Source organism: Passer domesticus, unplaced genomic scaffold (genome assembly GCF_036417665.1).
Source record: "Passer domesticus isolate bPasDom1 unplaced genomic scaffold, bPasDom1.hap1 HAP1_SCAFFOLD_37, whole genome shotgun sequence".
In the NCBI taxonomy this organism is placed as follows: Eukaryota; Metazoa; Chordata; class Aves; order Passeriformes; family Passeridae; genus Passer; species Passer domesticus.
In genome coordinates this window covers 3,767,262-3,788,654 of record NW_026990149.1, presented here as the reverse complement: position 1 = coordinate 3,788,654, position 21,393 = coordinate 3,767,262, and the positions used below count along the sequence as shown (strand labels likewise).

Below are 21,393 nucleotides of genomic sequence, written 5' to 3'. Positions count from 1 at the left end.
CCCACTGGAGGATCCATGTTGGATGATCCACAGTGACCCACATTGGGCAGAGAGCTGGTGACCCACATTCCTCCAGATGATCCCCACTGGGTGGGGGGAAGGTGTTGGAGAGATTTCTTTCACTCCTTATTCACCTGCTCTGATGTTGTTGGTAATAAATGCAGTCCCCAGGCTGGGGTTTTTTCCTGTGCTGGTGATCAGGGCAGGATCACTCCCTGTCTCAATGCCTGGGCCTTTCCTCAGCCAGTCAGAAAAGTCACTAAAGAATTTTCAGCCAAGCAGAGCTTTTCTCACTGATAGCTGGCAGAGCCACAGTCTGGGGTGGGAAAGGTTAGAAAATTGGGGAAAAGGAAGGACAGCATCCTAGAACAGACTGAGCAGGGGCTGGGGATTGGTGGGGGATTGTGTGAAAGAGGTTGGGGAAGGGGCAAAAACCAGCATCTAGTGTTGGGATGGATGAACGTTTGACAAGAAAGTCTCACAGATATGGATGCTTGGCAGAAAGATTTTTGAATGTAGAATCTGAAGAAGGAGTAGGGTTGAAAGCAAGTTTGGATGTAGAAGAAAAGTGCTGAGCCAGTCTTGCTGGATAACTGAGAAGGCAAAGGCTATGTTAGTTAGAAGGGGTTTTTATGGCTCAGAGGAAAGGATAAAGCCACCTGAAAGAAGAAGATGTTTTACCAAGCAGAAGGATTCCACGGTCCAACAAGACAGCCGATTTGCAAGGAGAGAAAAGGTCTCAGAATTTTCCACTGCAAGAAAGCTGAAAAACTTCTAGCCTCAACTGTAACATACTAACTTCTAGTGATTGGAGGATAGTAACATGAATATGGTAATGATAGTAGTTAGGATAGGCTAGAGATAAAAGTGAAGGTATCGATTGGTTCTTATGGATTAAGATGCTCATCAGGGAAAAGTATAGAATGCATTGTACGCAAAATTCAAGGGTCTTCAGGCTGGACTCCAGCTGGAGCTGACAGCTGTAGACACAGGCTGTGTCACCCACGAGGCCGGACTGCTGTACAGTCTTGAATGGAATAAAGCGCATTTGAAGAGCCTCCTGGAGTCTTGCTGTGGCATTTGCATTTTCTGAAAAATCCCTTCAGCCAGGATTTTTCTCCTGGGCAGCTGAGAAGCCTCAGAGAAAAAGGAAAACAATAATGATCTCATTTGCTTCTCCTCTCTTTTGCTCATGTGGAATGTGTTTGGAGATGGTTGACCAACAGGTGATTGTTTCATTGGTTTCTGGTGGGAGTGTTTTCACTCATTGGCCAATCAAAGCCAAGCTGTGTGGACACTCTTGAAAGAGTCACGAGTTTTTATTGTTATCTTTTTAGCATTCTGAAAGTATCCTTTCTGTATTTTTTACTACAGGTTAGTATAGTATTTTTTTAATCCATGATTGGAGCATCAAATAATAAATTAGCCTTCTGAGAACATGGAGTCAGATTGATGATTCCCCTCAGCGGGGATGAATTTGGGGGTGAGGGTGGGCATGGAGACCTCCCTTCAGGACTGGATACCAGCTGGAAGAAGGGTTCAGGGCCCAGGGGGGCAGATGGCGGGGTGGTGGGGGGAGTCCTGGGAAGATCCCGGAGGCCTTTGGTGCTCAGTACCAGAGCGCAAAGCCCGGGCCAGGGGTGCCTGGTGAGTCCAGGGTCCAGTGTTGATGCTTGGAGTGAACCCAAGAGGTCTCCACTAGGTCTGAGGGGGGTTCCAGATGCTCAGTATCAGAGCTTGGAGCCTCTTGAGGCGGTGGTTGGTGGGTTCCTGGTACTGAGTCCTGGAGCTTGGAGTCTGGTGCGGGGGGTTGTGGTGCCCAGTGCTGGAGCTCGGAGCTTGTGCTGGCCACTTGGTGAGGGGAAGATCTGGGGTCCCAGAGCGGCGTGGAGTGGGAAAGGGTCAGGTTTGGAATCCTGACGTGAGGAGAAGGGGAAATTTAGAGTCCCCAAAATCCCCTGGAAAAGCTGAGGGTGGAGCGGAGCGGATTAGGATCCTCAGGTGGGGGGGGGTGTTCAAATTTTTGGGTCCCCAGAATCCCGAGGGGGACACACAGAAGGGGACAGGGACACATAGGGGAGATGGGGACAGGGACTCAGATGGGAGACAGGGACACGTGGGGCAGGACAGGGATGCACAGAGGGGTCAGAGTGAGGCACAGTGGGGAGTAGGGAGATATGAAGGGGAGGGGACACCTGGATGCCAGCAGGACACTCATCAGGGGACAATGTTTCCACAGGAGTGGGCATGCTGCCATCAGGATGCCTGCGGTGGCACGCAGCATGGGGCCACATGACCCTGCAGGTGACAGTGAGCCTTGGCCTTTGCCCAGCCTGTCTCCAGGGGTGGTTGGGGTCCCCAGAGCATGATGGCCTTGGCACACCCTGGTGGCTGTCACTTGCTTCTGGGCCACTTGTCACCAGCTGATCAAGGTCCCCGTCCTGCCCTGGTAGGGGGGTGACATTGGGCCGGGTCACTGCGGTGATGACAGTGGAGACAGGGTGGCAGGAACTGCATTGGACAGCGTTTGGCCGTGGCCGAGATGACAGCGCTGATGGCACTGTGGTGGCACAGGTGGTGGCATTGATGATGTCCCAGTTCACGTGTTCCCCACATTCCCATCCACGGCCATGTCTCCCCATGTCCCCACCCAGGTCATTGTGTCCTACAGGTCTCCATCTACGCCTGAGTTCAACAGCTTTATTTCCAGGCCAGTTTCAGGTCTTTGCAAGGGAAACCTTTTTGTTTCAAGAGCAAAACAAAAGGATTTACCTGTCCCTGCCAGCAGAGCATCCACATGCTTGGGTGGTGGCAAGAAGCTTTATGCGAGGGACTTCCACCCCAGCGTCTCCAAAATTTTGGGTGTTGCCCCAGTCCATCCCCTTTTGGATGTGTAAGATGCCTATGGGCCAGAGAGAATTAAAAAGACGGATTTATGTTGGAGACGACCTCCAAGGCCATGCAGTGTTGCTTGATGAGAGCAGAAGATGGAAAAAGTGAGATTTTTGTGGGGCCAGAAGTCAACACATCCACTCTCCACGGTGGATTTCTGATGTTGGTCTGTGGGTGTGTGGGGGTGCCCACAGGGAGCCAGGAGGAGGTGGAGCCTCGCAGGCAGGTGACTTCCCAACAGGGATCACCAGCAGCATGGATCAGCGGGGCACTGCCCGCTGGGATCACTGGGGATCACACGGTGCGGAAGCCATGGGGAATGGAGCTGGAGCAGCGCATGAAACTCTTGCAGCAGGCGGGCACTTGCAGGGCTTCCTTTAGCGGTGGGTCTGTTGGTGTCTGGTCAAGGTAGAGCTCTGTGAGAAGCTCTTCCCACATTCTGGACACTGGAAGGGCCTCTCCCCAGTGTGGATGCGGCGGTGGGTGACGAGGCTGGAGTTGTGCTTGAAGCCCTTGCCGCAGTCGGGGCAGAGAAAGGGCCGCTCCTCCACGTGAATCCGCTGGTGTCTGAGAAGATGAGAGCTGCTCTGAAACCTCTTGCTGCATTGATCACACTGGTAGGGTTTCTCGCCGGTGTGGCTCCTCAGGTGGTAGATCAGGTGGGAGCGCTGGCAGAAGCTTCTCCCACACTGCCCACACTCATAGGGACGTTCACCGCTGTGGAGTCTCCTGTGGCAGATTAGGTAGGAGCTCTGGCTGAAGCTCTTGCCACACTCAGGACACTCATAGGGCCTCAGCCGGGTGTGGGTGTGCTGGTGGTTGATGAGGCTGAAGTTGTACTTGAAGCCTTTCCCACAGTCAGGGCAGCGGAAGGGCTTCTCATCCTTGTGAGTGCGCTGGTGCCTGAGGAGATTGGAGCTGGTCTGAAAGCTCTTCCTGCATTGATCACACTCGTAGGGCCTCTCCCTGCTGTGGCTCTTCAGGTGGACAATCAGGCAGAATGTCCGGCTGAAGCTCTTGCCACACTCCGCACACTCATAGGGCCTCTCCCCGCTGTGGCTCTTCAGGTGGACAACCAAGTTGGAGCTGTGGCTGAAGCTCTTCCCACACTGGTCACATACGTAGCGCTTCTCCCCCATGTGGATTCTCATGTGGCAGGTCAAGTCGACTCTCTGGCTGAAGCTCTTGCCACATTCCCAGCACTTGTGGGGCTTCTCCCCATCCTGGAGCTGCTCATGGAGCCCCAGCTCTGAGCTCCGGCCACCTCCCCGGCCCAGAGTGGGTCTTTCCTCCTCGCATCCCCGTGATCTGCGTTTGCAGCCCCTCCTGATGCGGGATCTCCGGGGATTTTCCTCCCCATCGGATTCCTGTGCCGTGGAGCTGCTGACAACGGCCTCTTCCACCAGGTTCTGCTGCAGGGATTTGTCCTGCCTGGTCTCCCTCCTCGGCTCGCTGCCTGGCGGAGGAAGGACAAGGAGAGGATGGGATTTGCCTCCGTGCCACAGGGAAGGACAAGGAGATCCCCCCAGCGCATCCCCGGCAGGACGGCCTTGGCAGCGAGGTTGCCCTGCAGCCGTGGGCCATGCTGGGCTAGGAGAAGGAGCAGGAGAGAGGGGGAAAGGGACAGTGACTTCCTCCTCACCTACCTGGGCCTCCCAGGCCATCTTCCTCTTCCTCACGGCCTTTTCCTCCTGCATCAGGCCAAGGTTTGTGAATGGGAAATCCTGCTTTGGGGAGAAACTAGGGATGAGCGCCTAGGGTTTGATGATCCTGCTGCCTCGCCTCTCTTGCTTTGAAAAGACAAGTGTCTGCTAAGGCAGGAGGAGCCTCCCTTAAAATCAAAAATGTAAACCCCCTCCCTCTGAATTATTCGAATTTTGAAATTAAGGAGCTCTCAGGGAATGATATAGGAGTAGGAGTAACAGCTCTTTGCTAGGAAAAATGAAATTAAAATGTAGTAGTAGAAAACAACCTCTGACAGGGTCAGAATCCAACCTGACACCCTGTTAGTCAGGGTGTTTGTAGCAGTCCGGTGAAATGGTGGCTGCAGTCCTCCTGGAGGGACAGATGTGCTTCTCTTGAAGCAATGATCCTGCAGAAGGGTCTAGTTTTCCTCCAAAGGTCCACTGGTGGTGTAGCTAGGTGTAGCCTTCCTCTGGGAAGCCAGTGCAGAAGCAAAGCTGCTCCTCTGGGAATCCCGTGGGAAAAGCCTGACTGGGGTGTTCCAAATCTCAGCTTATATCCAGGCAGGAATGCTTGGCTCCTCCCTCTGGGCAGAGCTTCTCACAATGGGATGATGTCATTTTTATCAGCCATGCAGGGAGGCTCAATGGCCCATTAGCAGATGATAATTGGGCAGTTTGCTTTATCTCTGCCAGAAGCCATCCTCCCTCTGGGCAGATATCATCAACAGCTTCACACCAGGGAGGGGCCCTACAAGTGCTGATAATTGGGCAGTTTGCTTTATCTCTGCCAGAAGCCATCCTCCCTCAGGGGAGATAGCAGCAGCAGCAGCTTCACATCAGGGAGGGGCCCTACAAGTGCCTGGAGTGTGGGAAGAGCTTCAGGCACACTTCCAATCTCTTCATTCACCATTGTGTGCACACTGGAGAGAGGCCCTACAAGTGCCTGGAATGTGGGAAGAGCTTCAGCCAGAGCTCATTACTAGTTGAGCACCAGAGGATCCACACCGTGGAGAGGACCTATGATTGCCCTGACGGTGGGAAGAGGTTTCAAAGCAGCACCAATCTCCTCATACATCAGCGGACACACACAGGGGAGCGAGCCTTCAGCTGCCCTGACTGTGGCAAGGGCTTCAATCAAAGGGCTACCACCTCATCAGGCACCGGCACATCCACACTTGGAGGGGAGAAGCCCTACAAGTGTGAGGAACGTGGGATGAGCTTCAGACAGAGCTTCAACTTGGCCTCCCACCGGATGATCCATACTGGGGAGAGGCCCTTCCGTTGCCCCGACTGTGGCAAGGGCTTCACCCACAACTCCAAGCTTATGAGGCATCGGCGCATTCACACTGGGGAGAGGCCCTACGAGTGTGAGCAGTGTGGCAAGAGCTTCTCACAGAGCTCTAACTTGAGCAGACACCAAGAGAGCCACCAATAAGGGAATCTCTTGCAATGGCCCAACCTCGGGAAGAGCTTCCACTGCTGCAACTTCATCCCCCACTGGAGGATCCATGTTGGATGATCCACAGTGACCCACATTGGGCAGAGAGCTGGTGACCCACATTCCTCCAGATGATCCCCATTGGGTGGGGGGAAGGTGTTGGAGAGATTTCTTTCACTCCTTATTCACCTGCTCTGATGTTGTTGGTAATAAATGCAGTCCCCAGGCTGGGGTTTTTTCCTGTGCTGGTGATCAGGGCAGGATCTCTCCCTGTCTCAATGCCTGGGCCTTTCCTCAGCCAGTCAGAAAAGTCACTAAAGAATTTTCAGCCAAGCAGAGCTTTTCTCACTGATAGCTGGCAGAGCCACAGTCTGGGGTGGGAAAGGTTAGAAAATTGGGGAAAAGGAAGGACAGCATCCTAGAACAGACTGAGCAGGGGCTGGGGATTGGTGGGGGATTGTGTGAAAGAGGTTGGGGAAGGGGCAAAAACCAGCATCTAGTGTTGGGATGGATGAACGTTTGACAAGAAAGTCTCACAGATATGGATGCTTGGCAGAAAGATTTTTGAATGTAGAATCTGAAGAAGGAGTAGGGTTGAAAGCAAGTTTGGATGTAGAAGAAAAGTGCTGAGCCAGTCTTGCTGGATAACTGAGAAGGCAAAGGCTATGTTAGTTAGAAGGGGTTTTTATGGCTCAGAGGAAAGGATGAAGCCACCTGAAAGAAGAAGATGTTTTACCAAGCAGAAGGATTCCACGGTCCAACAAGACAGCCGATTTGCAAGTAGAGAAAAGGTCTCAGAATTTTCCACTGCAAGAAAGCTGAAAAACTTCTAGCCTCAACTGTAACATACTAACTTCTAGTGATTGGAGAATAGTAACATGAATATGGTAATGATAGTAGTTAGGATAGGCTAGAGATAAAAGTGAAGGTATAGATTGGTTCTTATGGATTAAGATGCTCAGCAGGGAAAAGTATAGAATGCATTGTACGCAAAATTCAAGGGTCTTCAGGCTGGACTCCAGCTGGAGCTGACAGCTGTAGACACAGGCTGTGTCACCCACGAGGCCGGACTGCTGTACAGTCTTGAATGGAATAAAGCGCATTTGAAGAGCTTCCTGGAGTCTTGCTGTGGCATTGGCATTTTCTGAAAAAACCCTTCAGCCAGGATTTTTCTTCTGGGAAGCTGAGAAGCCTCAGAGAAAAAGGAAAACAATAATGATCTCATTTGCTTCTCCTCTCTTTTGCTCATGTGGAATGTGTTTGGAGATGGTTGACCAACAGGTGATTGTTTCATTGGTTTCTGGTGGGAGTGTTTTCACTCGCTGGCCAATCAAAGCCAAGCTGTGTGGACACTCTTGAAAAAGAGTCATGAGTTTTTATTATTATATTTTTAGCATTCTGCAAGTATCCTTTCTGTATTTTTTACTACAGGTTAGTATAGTATTTTTTAATCCATGATTGTAGCATCAAATAATAAATTAGCCTTCTGAGAACATGGAGTCAGATTGATGATTCTCCTCAGCGAGGATGAATTTGGGGGTGAGGGTGGGCATGGAGACCTCCCTTCAGGACTGGATACCAGCTGGAAGAAGGGTTCAGGGCCCAGGGGGGCAGATGGCGGGGTGGTGGGGGGAGTCCTGGGAAGATCCCGGAGGCCTTTGGTGCTCAGTACCAGAGCGCAAAGCCTGGGCCAGGGGTGCCTGGTGAGTCTAGGGTCCAGTGTTGATGCTTGGAGTGAACCCAAGAGGTCTCCACTAGGTCTGAGAGTGGTTCCAGATGCTCAGTATCAGAGCTTGGAGCCTCTTGTGGTAGTGGTTGGTGGGTTGCTGGTACTGAGTCCTGGAGCTTGGAGTCTGGTGTGGGGGGTTGTGGTGTCCAGTGCTGGAGCTCGGAGCTTGTGCTGGCCACTTGGTGAGGGGAAGATGTGGGGTCCCAGAGCGGCGTGGAGTGGGAAAGGGTCAGGTTTGGAATCCTGACGTGAGGAGAAGGGGAAATTTAGAGTCCCCAAAATCCCCTGGAAAAGCTGAGGGTGGAGCGGAGCGGATTAGGATCCTCAGGTGGGGGGGGGGTGTTCAAATTTTTGGGTCCCCAGAATCCCGAGGGGGACACACAGAAGGGGACAGGGACACATAGGGGAGATGGGGACAGGGACTCAGATGGGAGACAGGGACACGTGGGGCAGGACAGGGATGCACAGAGGGGTCAGAGTGAGGCACAGTGGGGAGTAGGGAGTTATGAAGGGGAGGGGACACCTGGGTGCCAGCAGGACACTCATCGGGGGACAATGTTTCCACAGGTGTGGGGATGCTGCCATCAGGATGCCTGTGGTGGCACGCAGCATGGGGCCACATGACCCTGCAGGTGACAGTGAGCCTTGGCCTTTGCCCAGCCTGTCTCCAGGGGTGGTTGGGGTCCCCAGAGCATGATGGCCTTGGCACACCCTGGTGGCTGTCACTTGCTTCTGGGCCACTTGTCACCAGCTGATCGAGGTCCCCGTCCTGCCCTGGTAGGGGGGTGACATTGGGCCGGGACACTGCGGTGATGACAGTGGAGACAGGGTGGCAGGAACTGCATTGGACAGCGTTTGGCCGTGGCCGAGATGACAGCGCTGATGGCACTGTGGTGGCACAGGTGGTGGCATTGATGATGTCCCAGTTCACGTGTTCCCCACATTCCCATCCACGGCCATGTCTCCCCATGTCCCCACCCAGGTCATTGTGTCCTACAGGTCTCCATCTACGCCTGAGTTCAACAGCTTTATTTCCAGGCCAGTTTCAGGTCTTTGCAAGGGAAACCTTTTTGTTTCAAGAGCAAAACAAAAGGATTTACCTGTCCCTGCCAGCAGAGCATCCACATGCTTGGGTGGTGGCAAGAAGCTTTATGCGAGGGACTTCCACCCCAGCGTCTCCAAAATTTTGGGTGTTGCCCCAGTCCATCCCCTTTTGGATGTGTAAGATGCCTATGGGCCAGAGAGAATTAAAAAGACGGATTTATGTTGGAGACGACCTCCAAGGCCATGCAGTGTTGCTTGATGAGAGCAGAAGATGGAAAAAGTGAGATTTTTCTGGGGCCAGAAGTCAACACATCCACTCTCCACGGTGGATTTCTGATGTTGGTCTGTGGGTGTGTGGGGGTGCCCACAGGGAGCCAGGAGGAGGTGGAGCCTCGCAGGCAGGTGACTTCCCAACAGGGATCACCAGCAGCATGGATCAGCGGGGCACTGCCCGCTGGGATCACTGGGGATCACACGGTGCGGAAGCCATGGGGAATGGAGCTGGAGCAGCGCATGAAACTCTTGCAGCAGGCGGGCACTTGCAGGGCTTCCCTTAGCGGTGGGTCTGTTGGTGTCTGGTCAAGGTAGAGCTCTGTGAGAAGCTCTTCCCACATTCTGGACACTGGAAGGGCCTCTCCCCAGTGTGGATGCGGCGGTGGGTGACGAGGCTGGAGGTGTGCTTGAAGCCCTTGCCGCAGTCGGGGCAGAGAAAGGGCCGCTCCTCCACGTGAATCCGCTGGTGTCTGAGAAGATGAGAGCTGCTCTGAAACCTCTTGCTGCATTGATCACACTGGTAGGGTTTCTCGCCGGTGTGGCTCCTCAGGTGGTAGATCAGGTGGGAGCGCTGGCAGAAGCTTCTCCCACACTGCCCACACTCATAGGGACGTTCACCGCTGTGGAGTCTCCTGTGGCAGATTAGGTAGGAGCTCTGGCTGAAGCTCTTGCCACACTCAGGACACTCATAGGGCCTCAGCCGGGTGTGGGTGTGCTGGTGGTTGATGAGGCTGAAGTTGTACTTGAAGCCTTTCCCACAGTCAGGGCAGCGGAAGGGCTTCTCATCCTTGTGAGTGCGCTGGTGCCTGAGGAGATTGGAGCTGGTCTGAAAGCTCTTCCTGCATTGATCACACTCGTAGGGCCTCTCCCTGCTGTGGCTCTTCAGGTGGACAATCAGGCAGAATGTCCGGCTGAAGCTCTTGCCACACTCCGCACACTCATAGGGCCTCTCCCCGCTGTGGCTCTTCAGGTGGACAACCAAGTTGGAGCTGTGGCTGAAGCTTTTCCCACACTGGTCACATACGTAGCGCTTCTCCCCCATGTGGATTCTCATGTGGCAGGTCAAGTCGACTCTCTGGCTGAAGCTCTTGCCACATTCCCAGCACTTGTGGGGCTTCTCCCCATCCTGGAGCTGCTCATGGAGCCCCAGCTCCGAGCTCCGGCCACCTCCCCGGCCCAGAGTGGGTCTTTCCTCCTCGCATCCCCGTGATCTGCGTTTGCAGCCCCTCCTGATGCGGGATCTCCGGGGATTTTCCTCCCCATCGGATTCCTGTGCCGTGGAGCTGCTGACAACGGCCTCTTCCACCAGGTTCTGCTGCAGGGATTTGTCCTGCCTGGTCTCCCTCCTCGGCTCGCTGCCTGGCGGAGGAAGGACAAGGAGAGGATGGGATTTGCCTCCGTGCCACAGGGAAGGACAAGGAGATCCCCCCAGCGCATCCCCGGCAGGACGGCCTTGGCAGCGAGGTTGCCCTGCAGCCGTGGGCCATGCTGGGCTAGGAGAAGGAGCAGGAGAGAGGGGGAAAGGGACAGTGACTTCCTCCTCACCTACCTGGGCCTCCCAGGCCATCTTCCTCTTCCTCACGGCCTTTTCCTCCTGCATCAGGCCAAGGTTTGCGAATGGGAAATCCTGCTTTGGGGAGAAACTAGGGATGAGCGCCTAGGGTTTGATGGTCCTGCTGCCTCGCCTCTCTTGCTTTGAAAAGACAAGTGTCTGCTAAGGCAGGAGGAGCCTCCCTTAAAATCAAAAATGTAAACCCCCTCCCTCTGAATTATTCGAATTTTGAAATTAAGGAGCTCTCAGGGAAAGATATAGGAGTAGGAGTAACAGCTCTTTGCTAGGAAAAATGAAATTAAAATGTAGTAGTAGAAAACAACCTCTGACAGGGTCAGAATCCAACCTGACACCCTGTTAGTCAGGGTGTTTGTAGCAGTCCGGTGAAATGGTGGCTGCAGTCCTCCTGGAGGGACAGATGTGCTTCTCTTGAAGCAATGATCCTGCAGAAGGGTCTAGTTTTCCTCCAAAGGTCCACTGGTGGTGTAGCTAGGTGTAGCCTTCCTCTGGGAAGCCAGTGCAGAAGCAAAGCTGCTCCTCTGGGAATCCCGTGGGAAAAGCCTGACTGGGGTGTTCCAAATCTCAGCTTATATCCAGGCAGGAATGCTTGGCTCCTCCCTCTGGGCAGAGCTTCTCACAATGGGATGATGTCATTTTTATCAGCCATGCAGTGAGGCTCAATGGCCCATTAGCAGATGATAATTGGGCAGTTTTCTTTATCTCTGCCAGAAGCCATCCTCCCTCTGGGGAGATATCAGCAGCAGCAGCTTCACACGAGGGAGGGGCCCTACAAGTGCCTGGAGTGTGGGAAGAGCTTCAGGCACACTTCCAATCTCTTCATTCACCATTGTGTGCACACTGGAGAGAGGCCCTACAAGTGCCTGGAATGTGGGAAGAGCTTCAGGTGGAGCTCCAGCCTCATCAAGCACCAGCGGCTGCACAGCGGGGAACAGTCCTGTGAGTGTGGGGAATGTGGGAAGAGCTTCAGCCAGAGCTCATGACTAGTTGAGCACCAGAGGATCCACACCGTGGAGAGGACCTATGATTGCCCTGACTGTGGGAAGAGGTTTCAAAGCAGCACCAATCTCCTCATACATCAGCGGACACACACAGGGGAGCGAGCCTTCAGCTGCCCTGACTGCGGCAAGGGCTTCAATCAAAGGGCTACCACCTCATCAGGCACCGGCACATCCACACTTGTAGGGGAGAAGCCCTACAAGTGTGAGGAATGTGGCATGAACTTCAGACAGAGCTTCAACTTGGCCTCCCACCGGATGATCCATACTGGGGAGAGGCCCTTCCGTTGCCCCGACTGTGGCAAGGGCTTCACCCACAACTCCAAGCTCATGAGGCACTGGGGCATCCACACTGGGGAGAGGCCCTACGAGTGTGAGCAGTGTGGCAAGAGCTTCTCACAGAGCTCTAACTTGAGCAGACACCAAGAGAGCCACCAATAAGGGAAGCTCTTCCAGTGCTTCAACCTCGGGAAGAGCTTCCACTGCTGCAACTTCATCCCCCACTGGAGGATCCATGTTGGATGATCCACAGTGACCCACATTGGGCAGAGAGCTGGTGACCCACATTCCTCCAGATGATCCCCATTGGGTGGGGGGAAGGTGTTGGAGAGATTTCTTTCACTCCTTATTCACCTGCTCTGATGTTGTTGGTAATAAATGCAGTCCCCAGGCTGGGGTTTTTTCCTGTGCTGGTGATCAGGGCAGGATCTCTCCCTGTCTCAATGCCTGGGCCTTTCCTCAGCCAGTCAGAAAAGTCACTAAAGAATTTTCAGCCAAGCAGAGCTTTTCTCACTGATAGCTGGCAGAGCCACAGTCTGGGGTGGGAAAGGTTAGAAAATTGGGGAAAAGGAAGGACAGCATCCTAGAACAGACTGAGCAGGGGCTGGGGATTGTGTGAAAGAGGTTGGGAAAGGGGCAAAAACCAGCATCTAGTGTTGGGATGGATGAACGTTTGACAAGAAAGTCTCACAGGTATGGATGCTTGGCAGAAAGATTTTTGAATGTAGAATCTGAAGAAGGAGTAGGGTTGAAAGCAAGTTTGGATGTAGAAGAAAAGTGCTGAGCCAGTCTTGCTGGATAACTGAGAAGGCAAAGGCTATGTTAGTTAGAAGGGGTTTTTATGGCTCAGAGGAAAGGATAAAGCCACCTGAAAGAAGAAGATGTTTTACCAAGCAGAAGGATTCCACAGTCCAACAAGACAGCCGATTTGCAAGGAGAGAAAAGGTCTCAGAATTTTCCACTGCAAGAAAGCTGAAAAACTTCTAGCCTCAACTGTAACATACTAACTTCTAGTGATTGGAAAATAGTAACATGAATATGGTAATGATAGTAGTTAGGATAGGCTAGAGATAAAAGTGAAGGTATAGATTGGTTCTTATGGATTAAGATGCTCAGCAGGGAAAAGTGTAGAATTCATTGTAAGCAAATTTCAAGGGTCTTCAGGCTGGACTCCAGCTGGAGCTGACAGCTGTAGACACAGGCTGTGTCACCCACGAGGCCGGACTGCTGTACAGTCTTGAATGGAATAAAGCGCATTTGAAGAGCCTCCTGGAGTCTTGCTGTGGCATTTGCATTTTCTGAAAAATCCCTTCAGCCAGGATTTTTCTTCTGGGAAGCTGAGAAGCCTCAGAGAAAAAGGAAAACAATAATGATCTCATTTGCTTCTCCTCTCTTTTGCTCATGTGGAATGTGTTTGGAGATGGTTGACCAACAGGTGATTGTTTCATTGGTTTCTGGTGGGAGTGTTTTCACTCATTGGCCAATCAAAGCCAAGCTGTGTGGAGACTCTTGAAAGAGTCACGAGTTTTTATTGTTATCTTTTTAGCATTCTGCAAGTATCCTTTCTGTAATTTTTACTACAGGTTAGTATAGTATTTTTTAATCCATGATTGTAGCATCAAATAATAAATTAGCCTTCTGAGAACATGGAGTCAGATTGATGATTCCCCTCAGCGGGGATGAATTTGGGGGTGAGGGTGGGCATGGAGACCTCCCTTCAGGACAGGATACCAGCTGGAAGAAGGGTTCAGGGCCCAGGGGGGCAGATGGCGGGGTGGTGGGGGGAGTCCTGGGAAGATCCCGGAGGCCTTTGGTGCTCAGTACCAGAGCGCAAAGCCCGAGCCAGGGGTGCCTGTTGAGTCTAGGGTCCAGTGTTAATGCTTGGAGTGAACCCAATAGGTCTCCACTAGGTCTGAGAGGGGTTCCAGATGCTCCGTATCAGAGATTGGAGCCTCTTCTGGGAGTGGTTGGTGGGTTGCTGATACTGAGTCCTGGAGCTTGGAGTCTGGTGCGGGGGGTTGTGGTGTCCAGTGCTGGAGCTCGGAGCTTGTGCTGGCCACTTGGTGAGGGGAAGATGTGGGGTCCCAGAGCGGCCTGGAGTGGGAAAGGGTCAGGTTTGGAATCCTGACGTGAGGAGAAGGGGAAATTTAGAGTCCCCAAAATCCCCTGGAAAAGCTGAGGGTGGAGCGGAGCGGATTAGGATCCTCAGGTGGGGGGGGGGTGTTCAAATTTTTGGGTCCCCAGAATCCCGAGGGGGACACACAGAAGGGGACAGGGACACATAGGGGAGATGGGGACAGGGACTCAGATGGGAGACAGGGACACGTGGGGCAGGACAGGGATGCACAGAGGGGTCAGAGTGAGGCACAGTGGGGAGTAGGGAGATATGAAGGGGAGGGGACACCTGGGTGCCAGCAGGACACTCATCGAGGGACAATGTTTCCACAGGTGTGGGGATGCTGCCATCAGGATGCCTGTGGTGGCACGCAGCATGGGGCCACATGACCCTGCAGGTGACAGTGAGCCTTGGCCTTTGCCCAGCCTGTCTCCAGGGGTGGTTGGGGTCCCCAGAGCATGATGGCCTTGGCACACCCTGGTGGCTGTCACTTGCTTCTGGGCCACTTGTCACCAGCTGATCAAGGTCCCCGTCCTGCCCTGGTAGGGGGGTGACATTGGGCCGGGACACTGCGGTGATGACAGTGGAGACAGGGTGGCAGGAACTGCATTGGACAGCGTTTGGCCGTGGCCGAGATGACAGCGCTGATGGCACTGTGGTGGCACAGGTGGTGGCATTGATGATGTCCCAGTTCACGTGTTCCCCACATTCCCATCCACGGCCATGTCTCCCCATGTCCCCACCCAGGTCATTGTGTCCTACAGGTCTCCATCTACGCCTGAGTTCAACAGCTTTATTTCCAGGCCAGTTTCAGGTCTTTGCAAGGGAAACCTTTTTGTTTCAAGAGCAAAACAAAAGGATTTACCTGTCCCTGCCAGCAGAGCATCCACATGCTTGGGTGGTGGCAAGAAGCTTTATGCGAGGGACTTCCACCCCAGCGTCTCCAAAATTTTGGGTGTTGCCCCAGTCCATCCCCTTTTGGATGTGTAAGATGCCTATGGGCCAGAGAGAATTAAAAAGATGGATTTATGTTGCAGACGACCTCCAAGGCCATGCAGTGTTGCTTGATGAGAGCAGAAGATGGAAAAAGTGAGATTTTTGTGGGGCCAGAAGTCAACACATCCACTCTCCACGGTGGATTTCTGATGTTGGTCTGTGGGTGTGTGGGGGTGCCCACAGGGAGCCAGGAGGAGGTGGAGCCTCGCAGGCAGGTGACTTCCCAACAGGGATCACCAGCAGCATGGATCAGCGGGGCACTGCCCGCTGGGATCACTGGGGATCACACGGTGCGGAAGCCATGGGGAATGGAGCTGGAGCAGCGCATGAAACTCTTGCAGCAGGCGGGCACTTGCAGGGCTTCCCTTAGCGGTGGGTCTGTTGGTGTCTGGTCAAGGTAGAGCTCTGTGAGAAGCTCTTCCCACATTCTGGACACTGGAAGGGCCTCTCCCCAGTGTGGATGCGGCGGTGGGTGACGAGGCTGGAGTTGTGCTTGAAGCCCTTGCCGCAGTCGGGGCAGAGAAAGGGCCGCTCCTCCACGTGAATCCGCTGGTGTCTGAGAAGATGAGAGCTGCTCTGAAACCTCTTGCTGCATTGATCACACTGGTAGGGTTTCTCGCCGGTGTGGCTCCTCAGGTGGTAGATCAGGTGGGAGCGCTGGCAGAAGCTTCTCCCACACTGCCCACACTCATAGGGACGTTCACCGCTGTGGAGTCTTCTGTGGCAGATTAGGTAGGAGCTCTGGCTGAAGCTCTTGCCACACTCAGGACACTCATAGGGCCTCAGCCGGGTGTGGGTGTGCTGGTGGTTGATGAGGCTGAAGTTGTACTTGAAGCCTTTCCCACAGTCAGGGCAGCGGAAGGGCTTCTCATCCTTGTGAGTGCGCTGGTGCCTGAGGAGATTGGAGCTGGTCTGAAAGCTCTTCCTGCATTGATCACACTCGTAGGGCCTCTCCCTGCTGTGGCTCTTCAGGTGGACAATCAGGCAGAATGTCCGGCTGAAGCTCTTGCCACACTCCGCACACTCATAGGGCCTCTCCCCGCTGTGGCTCTTCAGGTGGACAACCAAGTTGGAGCTGTGGCTGAAGCTCTTCCCACACTGGTCACATACGTAGCGCTTCTCCCCCATGTGGATTCTCATGTGGCAGGTCAAGTCGACTCTCTGGCTGAAGCTCTCGCCACATTCCAAGCACTTGTGGGGCTTCTCCCCATCCTGGAGCTGCTCATGGAGCCCCAGCTCCGAGCTCCGGCCACCTCCCCGGCCCAGGGTGGGTCTTTCCTCCTCGCATCCCCGTGATCTGCGTTTGCAGCCCCTCCTGATGCGGGATCTCCGGGGATTTTCCTCCCCATCGGATTCCTGTGCCGTGGAGCTGCTGACAACGGCCTCTTCCACAAGGTTCTGCTGCAGGGATTTGTCCTGCCTGGTCTCCCTCCTCGGCTCACTGCCTGGCGGAGGAAGGACAAGGAGAGGATGGGATTTGCCTCCGTGCCACAGGGAAGGACAAGGAGATCCCCCCAGCGCATCCCCGGCAGGACGGCCTTGGCAGCGAGGTTGCCCTGCAGCCGTGGGCCATGCTGGGCTAGGAGAAGGAGCAGGAGAGAGGGGGAAAGGGACAGTGACTTCCTCCTCACCTACCTGGGCCTCCCAGGCCATCTTCCTCTTCCTCACGGCCTTTTCCTCCTGCATCAGGCCAAGGTTTGCGAATGGGAAATCCTGCTTTGGGGAGAAACTAGGGATGAGCGCCTAGGGTTTGATGGTCCTGCTGCCTCGCCTCTCTTGCTTTGAAAAGACAAGTGTCTGCTAAGGCAGGAGGAGCCTCCCTTAAAATCAAAAATGTAAACCCCCTCCCTCTGAATTATTCGAATTTTGAAATTAAGGAGCTCTCAGGGAAAGATATAGGAGTAACAGCTCTTTGCTAGGAAAAATGAAATTAAAATGTAGTAGTAGAAAAAAACCTCTGACAGAGTCAGAATCCAACCTGACACCCTGTTAGTCAGGGTGTTTGTAGCAGTCCGGTGAAATGGTGGCTGCAGTCCTCCTGGAGGGACAGATGTGCTTCTCTTGAAGCAATGATCCTGCAGAAGGGTCTAGTTTTCCTCCAAAGGTCCACTGGTGGTGTAGCTAGGTGTAGCCTTCCTCAGGGAAGCCAGTGCAGAAGCAAAGCTGCTCCTCTGGGAATCCCGTGGGAAAAGCCTGACTGGGGTGTTCCAAATCTCAGCTTATATCCAGGCAGGAATGCTTGGCTCCTCCCTCTGGGCAGAGCTTCTCACAATGGGATGATGTCATTTTTATCAGCCATGCAGTGAGGCTCAATGGCCCATTAGCAGATGATAATTGGGCAGTTTGCTTTATCTCTACCACAAGCCATCCTCCCTCTGGGGAGATATCATCAACAGCTTCACACCAGGGAGGGGCCCTACAAGTGCTGATAATTGGGCAGTTTTCTTTATCTCTGCCAGAAGCCATCCTCCCTCTGGGGAGATATCATCAGCAGCAGCTTCACATCAGGGAGGGGCCCTACAAGTGCCTGGAGTGTGGGAAGAGCTTCAGGCACACTTCCAATCTCTTCATTCACCATTGTGTGCACACTGGAGAGAGGCCCTACAAGTGCCTGGAATGTGGGAAGAGCTTCAGGTGGAGCTCCAGCCTCATCAAGCACCAGCGGCTGCACAGCGGGGAACAGCCCTGTGAGTGTGGGGAATGTGGGAAGAGCTTCAGCCAGAGCTCATGACTAGTTGAGCACCAGAGGATCCACACCGTGGAGAGGACCTATGATTGCCCTGACTGTGGGAAGAGGTTTCAAAGCAGCACCAATCTCCTCATACATCAGCGGACACACACAGGGGAGCGAGCCTTCAGCTGCCCTGACTGCGGCAAGGGCTTCAATCAAAGGGCTACCACCTCATCAGGCACCGGCACATCCACACTTGTAGGGGAGAAGCCCTACAAGTGTGAGGAACGTGGGATGAGCTTCAGACAGAGCTTCAACTTGGCCTCCCACCGGATGATCCATACTGGGGAGAGGCCCTTCCGTTGCCCCGACTGTGGCAAGGGCTTCACCCACAACTCCAAGCTTATGAGGCATCGGCGCATTCACACTGGGGAGAGGCCTTACGAGTGTGAGCAGTGTGGCAAGAGCTTCTCACAGAGCTCTAACTTGAGCAGACACCAAGAGAGCCACCAATAAGGGAAGCTCTTCCAGTGCTTCAACCTCGGGAAGAGCTTCCACTGCTGCAACTTCATCCCCCACTGGAGGATCCATGTTGGATGATCCACAGTGACCCACATTGGGCAGAGAGCTGGTGACCCACATTCCTCCAGATGATCCCCACTGGGTGGGGGGAAGGTGTTGGAGAGATTTCTTTTACTCCTTATTCACCTGCTCTGATGTTGTTGGTAATAAATGCAGTCCCCAGGCTGGGGTTTTTTCCTGTGCTGGTGATCAGGGCAGGATCACTCCCTGTCTCAATGCCTGGGCCTTTCCTCAGCCAGTCAGAAAAGTCACTAAAGAATTTTCAGCCAAGCAGAGCTTTTCTCACTGATAGCTGGCAGAGCCACAGTCTGGGGTGGGAAAGGTTAGAAAATTGGGGAAAAGGAAGGACAGCATCCTAGAACAGACTGAGCAGGGGCTGGGGATTGGTGGGGGATTGTGTGAAAGAGGTTGGGGAAGGGGCAAAAACCAGCATCTAGTGTTGGGATGGATGAACGTTTGACAAGAAAGTCTCACAGATATGGATGCTTGGCAGAAAGATTTTTGAATGTAGAATCTGAAGAAGGAGTAGGGTTGAAAGCAAGTTTGGATGTAGAAGAAAAGTGCTGAGCCAGTCTTGCTGGATAACTGAGAAGGCAAAGGCTATGTTAGTTAGAAGGGGTTTTTATGGCTCAGAGGAAAGGATAAAGCCACCTGAAAGAAGAAGATGTTTTACCAAGCAGAAGGATTCCACGGTCCAACAAGACAGCCGATTTGCAAGTAGAGAAAAGGTCTCAGAATTTTCCACTGCAAGAAAGCTGAAAAACTTCTAGCCTCAACTGTAACATACTAACTTCTAGTGATTGGAGAATAGTAACATGAATATGGTAATGATAGTAGTTAGGATAGGCTAGAGATAAAAGTGAAGGTATAGATTGGTTCTTATGGATTAAGATGCTCAGCAGGGAAAAGTATAGAATGCATTGTAAGCAAAATTCAAGGGTCTTCAGGCTGGACTCCAGCTGGAGCTGACAGCTGTAGACACAGGCTGTGTCACCCACGAGGCCGGAATGCTGTACAGTCTTGAATGGAATAAAGCGCATTTGAAGAGCCTCCTGGAGTCTTGCTGTGGCATTGGCATTTTCTGAAAAATCCCTTCAGCCAGGATTTTTCTCCTGGGAAGCTGAGAAGCCTCAGAGAAAAAGGAAAACAATAATGATCTCATTTGCTTCTCCTCTCTTTTGCTCATGTGGAATGTGTTTGGAGATGGTTGACCAACAGGTGATTGTTTCATTGGTTTCTGGTGGGAGTGTTTTCACTCATTGGCCAATCAAAGCCAAGCTGTGTGGAGACTCTTGAAAGAGTCACGAGTTTTTATTATTATCTTTTTAGCATTCTGTAAGTATCCTTTCTGTATTTTTTACTACAGGTTAGTATAGTATTTTTTAATCCATGATTGTACCATCAAATAATAAATTAGCCTTCTGAGAACATGGAGTCAGATTGATCATTCCCCTCAGCGGGGATGAATTTGGGGGTGAGGGTGGGCATGGAGACCTCCCTTCAGGACTGGATACCAGCTGGAAGAAGGGTTCAGGGCCCAGGGGGGGCAGATGGCGGGGTGGTGGGGGGAGTCCTGGAAAGATCCCGGAGGCCTTTGGTGCTCAGTACCAGAGCGCAAAGCCTGGGCCAGGGGTGCCTGGTGAGTCTAGGGTCCAGTGTTGATGCTTGGAGTGAGCCCAAGAGGTCTCCAATAGGACTGAGGGGGGTTCCACATGCTCAGTATCAGAGCTTGGAGCCTCTTGTGGGAGTGGTTGGTGGGTTGCTGGTACTGAGTCCTGGAGCTTGGAGTCTGGTGCGGGGGGTTGTGGTGTCCAGTGCTGGAGCTCGGAGCTTGTGCTGGCCACTTGGTGAGGGGAAGATGTGGGGTCCCAGAGCGGCGTGGAGTGGGAAAGGGTCAGGTTTGGAATCCTGACGTGAGGAGAAGGGGAAATTTAGAGTCCCCAAAATCCCCTGGAAAAGCTGAGGGTGGAGCGGAGCGGATTAGGATCCTCAGGTGGGGGGGGGTGGTGTTCAAATTTTTGGGTCCCCAGAATCCCGAGGGGGACACACAGAAGGGGACAGGGACACATAGGGGAGATGGGGACAGGGACTCAGATGGGAGACAGGGACACATGGGGCAGGACAGGGATGCACAGAGGGGTCAGAGTGAGGCACAGTGGGGAGTAGGGAGATATGAAGGGGAGGGGACACCTGGGTGCCAGCAGGACACTCATCGAGGGACAATGTTTCCACAGGTGTGGGGATGCTGCCATCAGGATGCCTGTGGTGGCACGCAGCATGGGGCCACATGACCCTGCAGGTGACAGTGAGCCTTGGCCTTTGCCCAGCCTGTCTCCAGGGGTGGTTGGGGTCCCCAGAGCATGATGGCCTTGGCACACCCTGGTGGCTGTCACTTGCTTCTGGGCCACTTGTCACCAGCTGATCGAGGTCCCCGTCCTGCCCTGGTAGGGGGGTGACATTGGGCCGGGACACTGCGGTGATGACAGTGGAGACAGGGTGGCAGGAACTGCATTGGACAGCGTTTGGCCGTGGCCGAGATGACAGCGCTGATGGCACTGTGGTGGCACAGGTGGTGGCATTGATGATGTCCCAGTTCACGTGTTCCCCACATTCCCATCCACGGCCATGTCTCCCCATGTCCCCACCCAGGTCATTGTGTCCTACAGGTCTCCATCTACGCCTGAGTTCAACAGCTTTATTTCCAGGCCAGTTTCAGGTCTTTGCAAGGGAAACCTTTTTGTTTCAAGAGCAAAACAAAAGGATTTACCTGTCCCTGCCAGCAGAGCATCCACATGCTTGGGTGGTGGCAAGAAGCTTTATGCGAGGGACTTCCACCCCAGCGTCTCCAAAATTTTGGGTGTTGCCCCAGTCCATCCCCTTTTGGATGTGTAAGATGCCTATGGGCCAGAGAGAATTAAAAAGATGGATTTATGTTGCAGACGACCTCCAAGGCCATGCAGTGTTGCTTGATGAGAGCAGAAGATGGAAAAAGTGAGATTTTTGTGGGGCCAGAAGTCAACACATCCACTCTCCACGGTGGATTTCTGATGTTGGTCTGTGGGTGTGTGGGGGTGCCCACAGGGAGCCAGGAGGAGGTGGAGCCTCGCAGGCAGGTGACTT

At 53.4% G+C, this 21,393-nt stretch overlaps 1 protein-coding gene and 2 pseudogenes across 1 annotated transcript in view; 2 read left to right on the top strand and 1 right to left on the bottom strand.

The window, feature by feature from the left end:
- LOC135292574 (uncharacterized) overlaps window positions 1-21,393 on the bottom strand; it is a 98,206-nt gene that overhangs the window by 69,622 nt on the left and 7,191 nt on the right. The window contains exons 4-6 of the mRNA XM_064406739.1: window positions 15,393-16,232; window positions 9,348-10,187; window positions 3,276-4,115 (exon numbers count right to left, since the gene is read on the bottom strand). Of these exons, the coding sequence (XP_064262809.1) occupies window positions 3,276-4,115; window positions 9,348-10,187; window positions 15,393-16,232 (2,520 nt within the window). The remainder of the gene's footprint in view (window positions 1-3,275; window positions 4,116-9,347; window positions 10,188-15,392; window positions 16,233-21,393) is intronic.
- Window positions 11,309-13,427, top strand: LOC135292498 (zinc finger protein 773-like; annotated as a pseudogene).
- On the top strand, window positions 16,245-19,693 carry LOC135292497 (zinc finger protein 239-like; annotated as a pseudogene).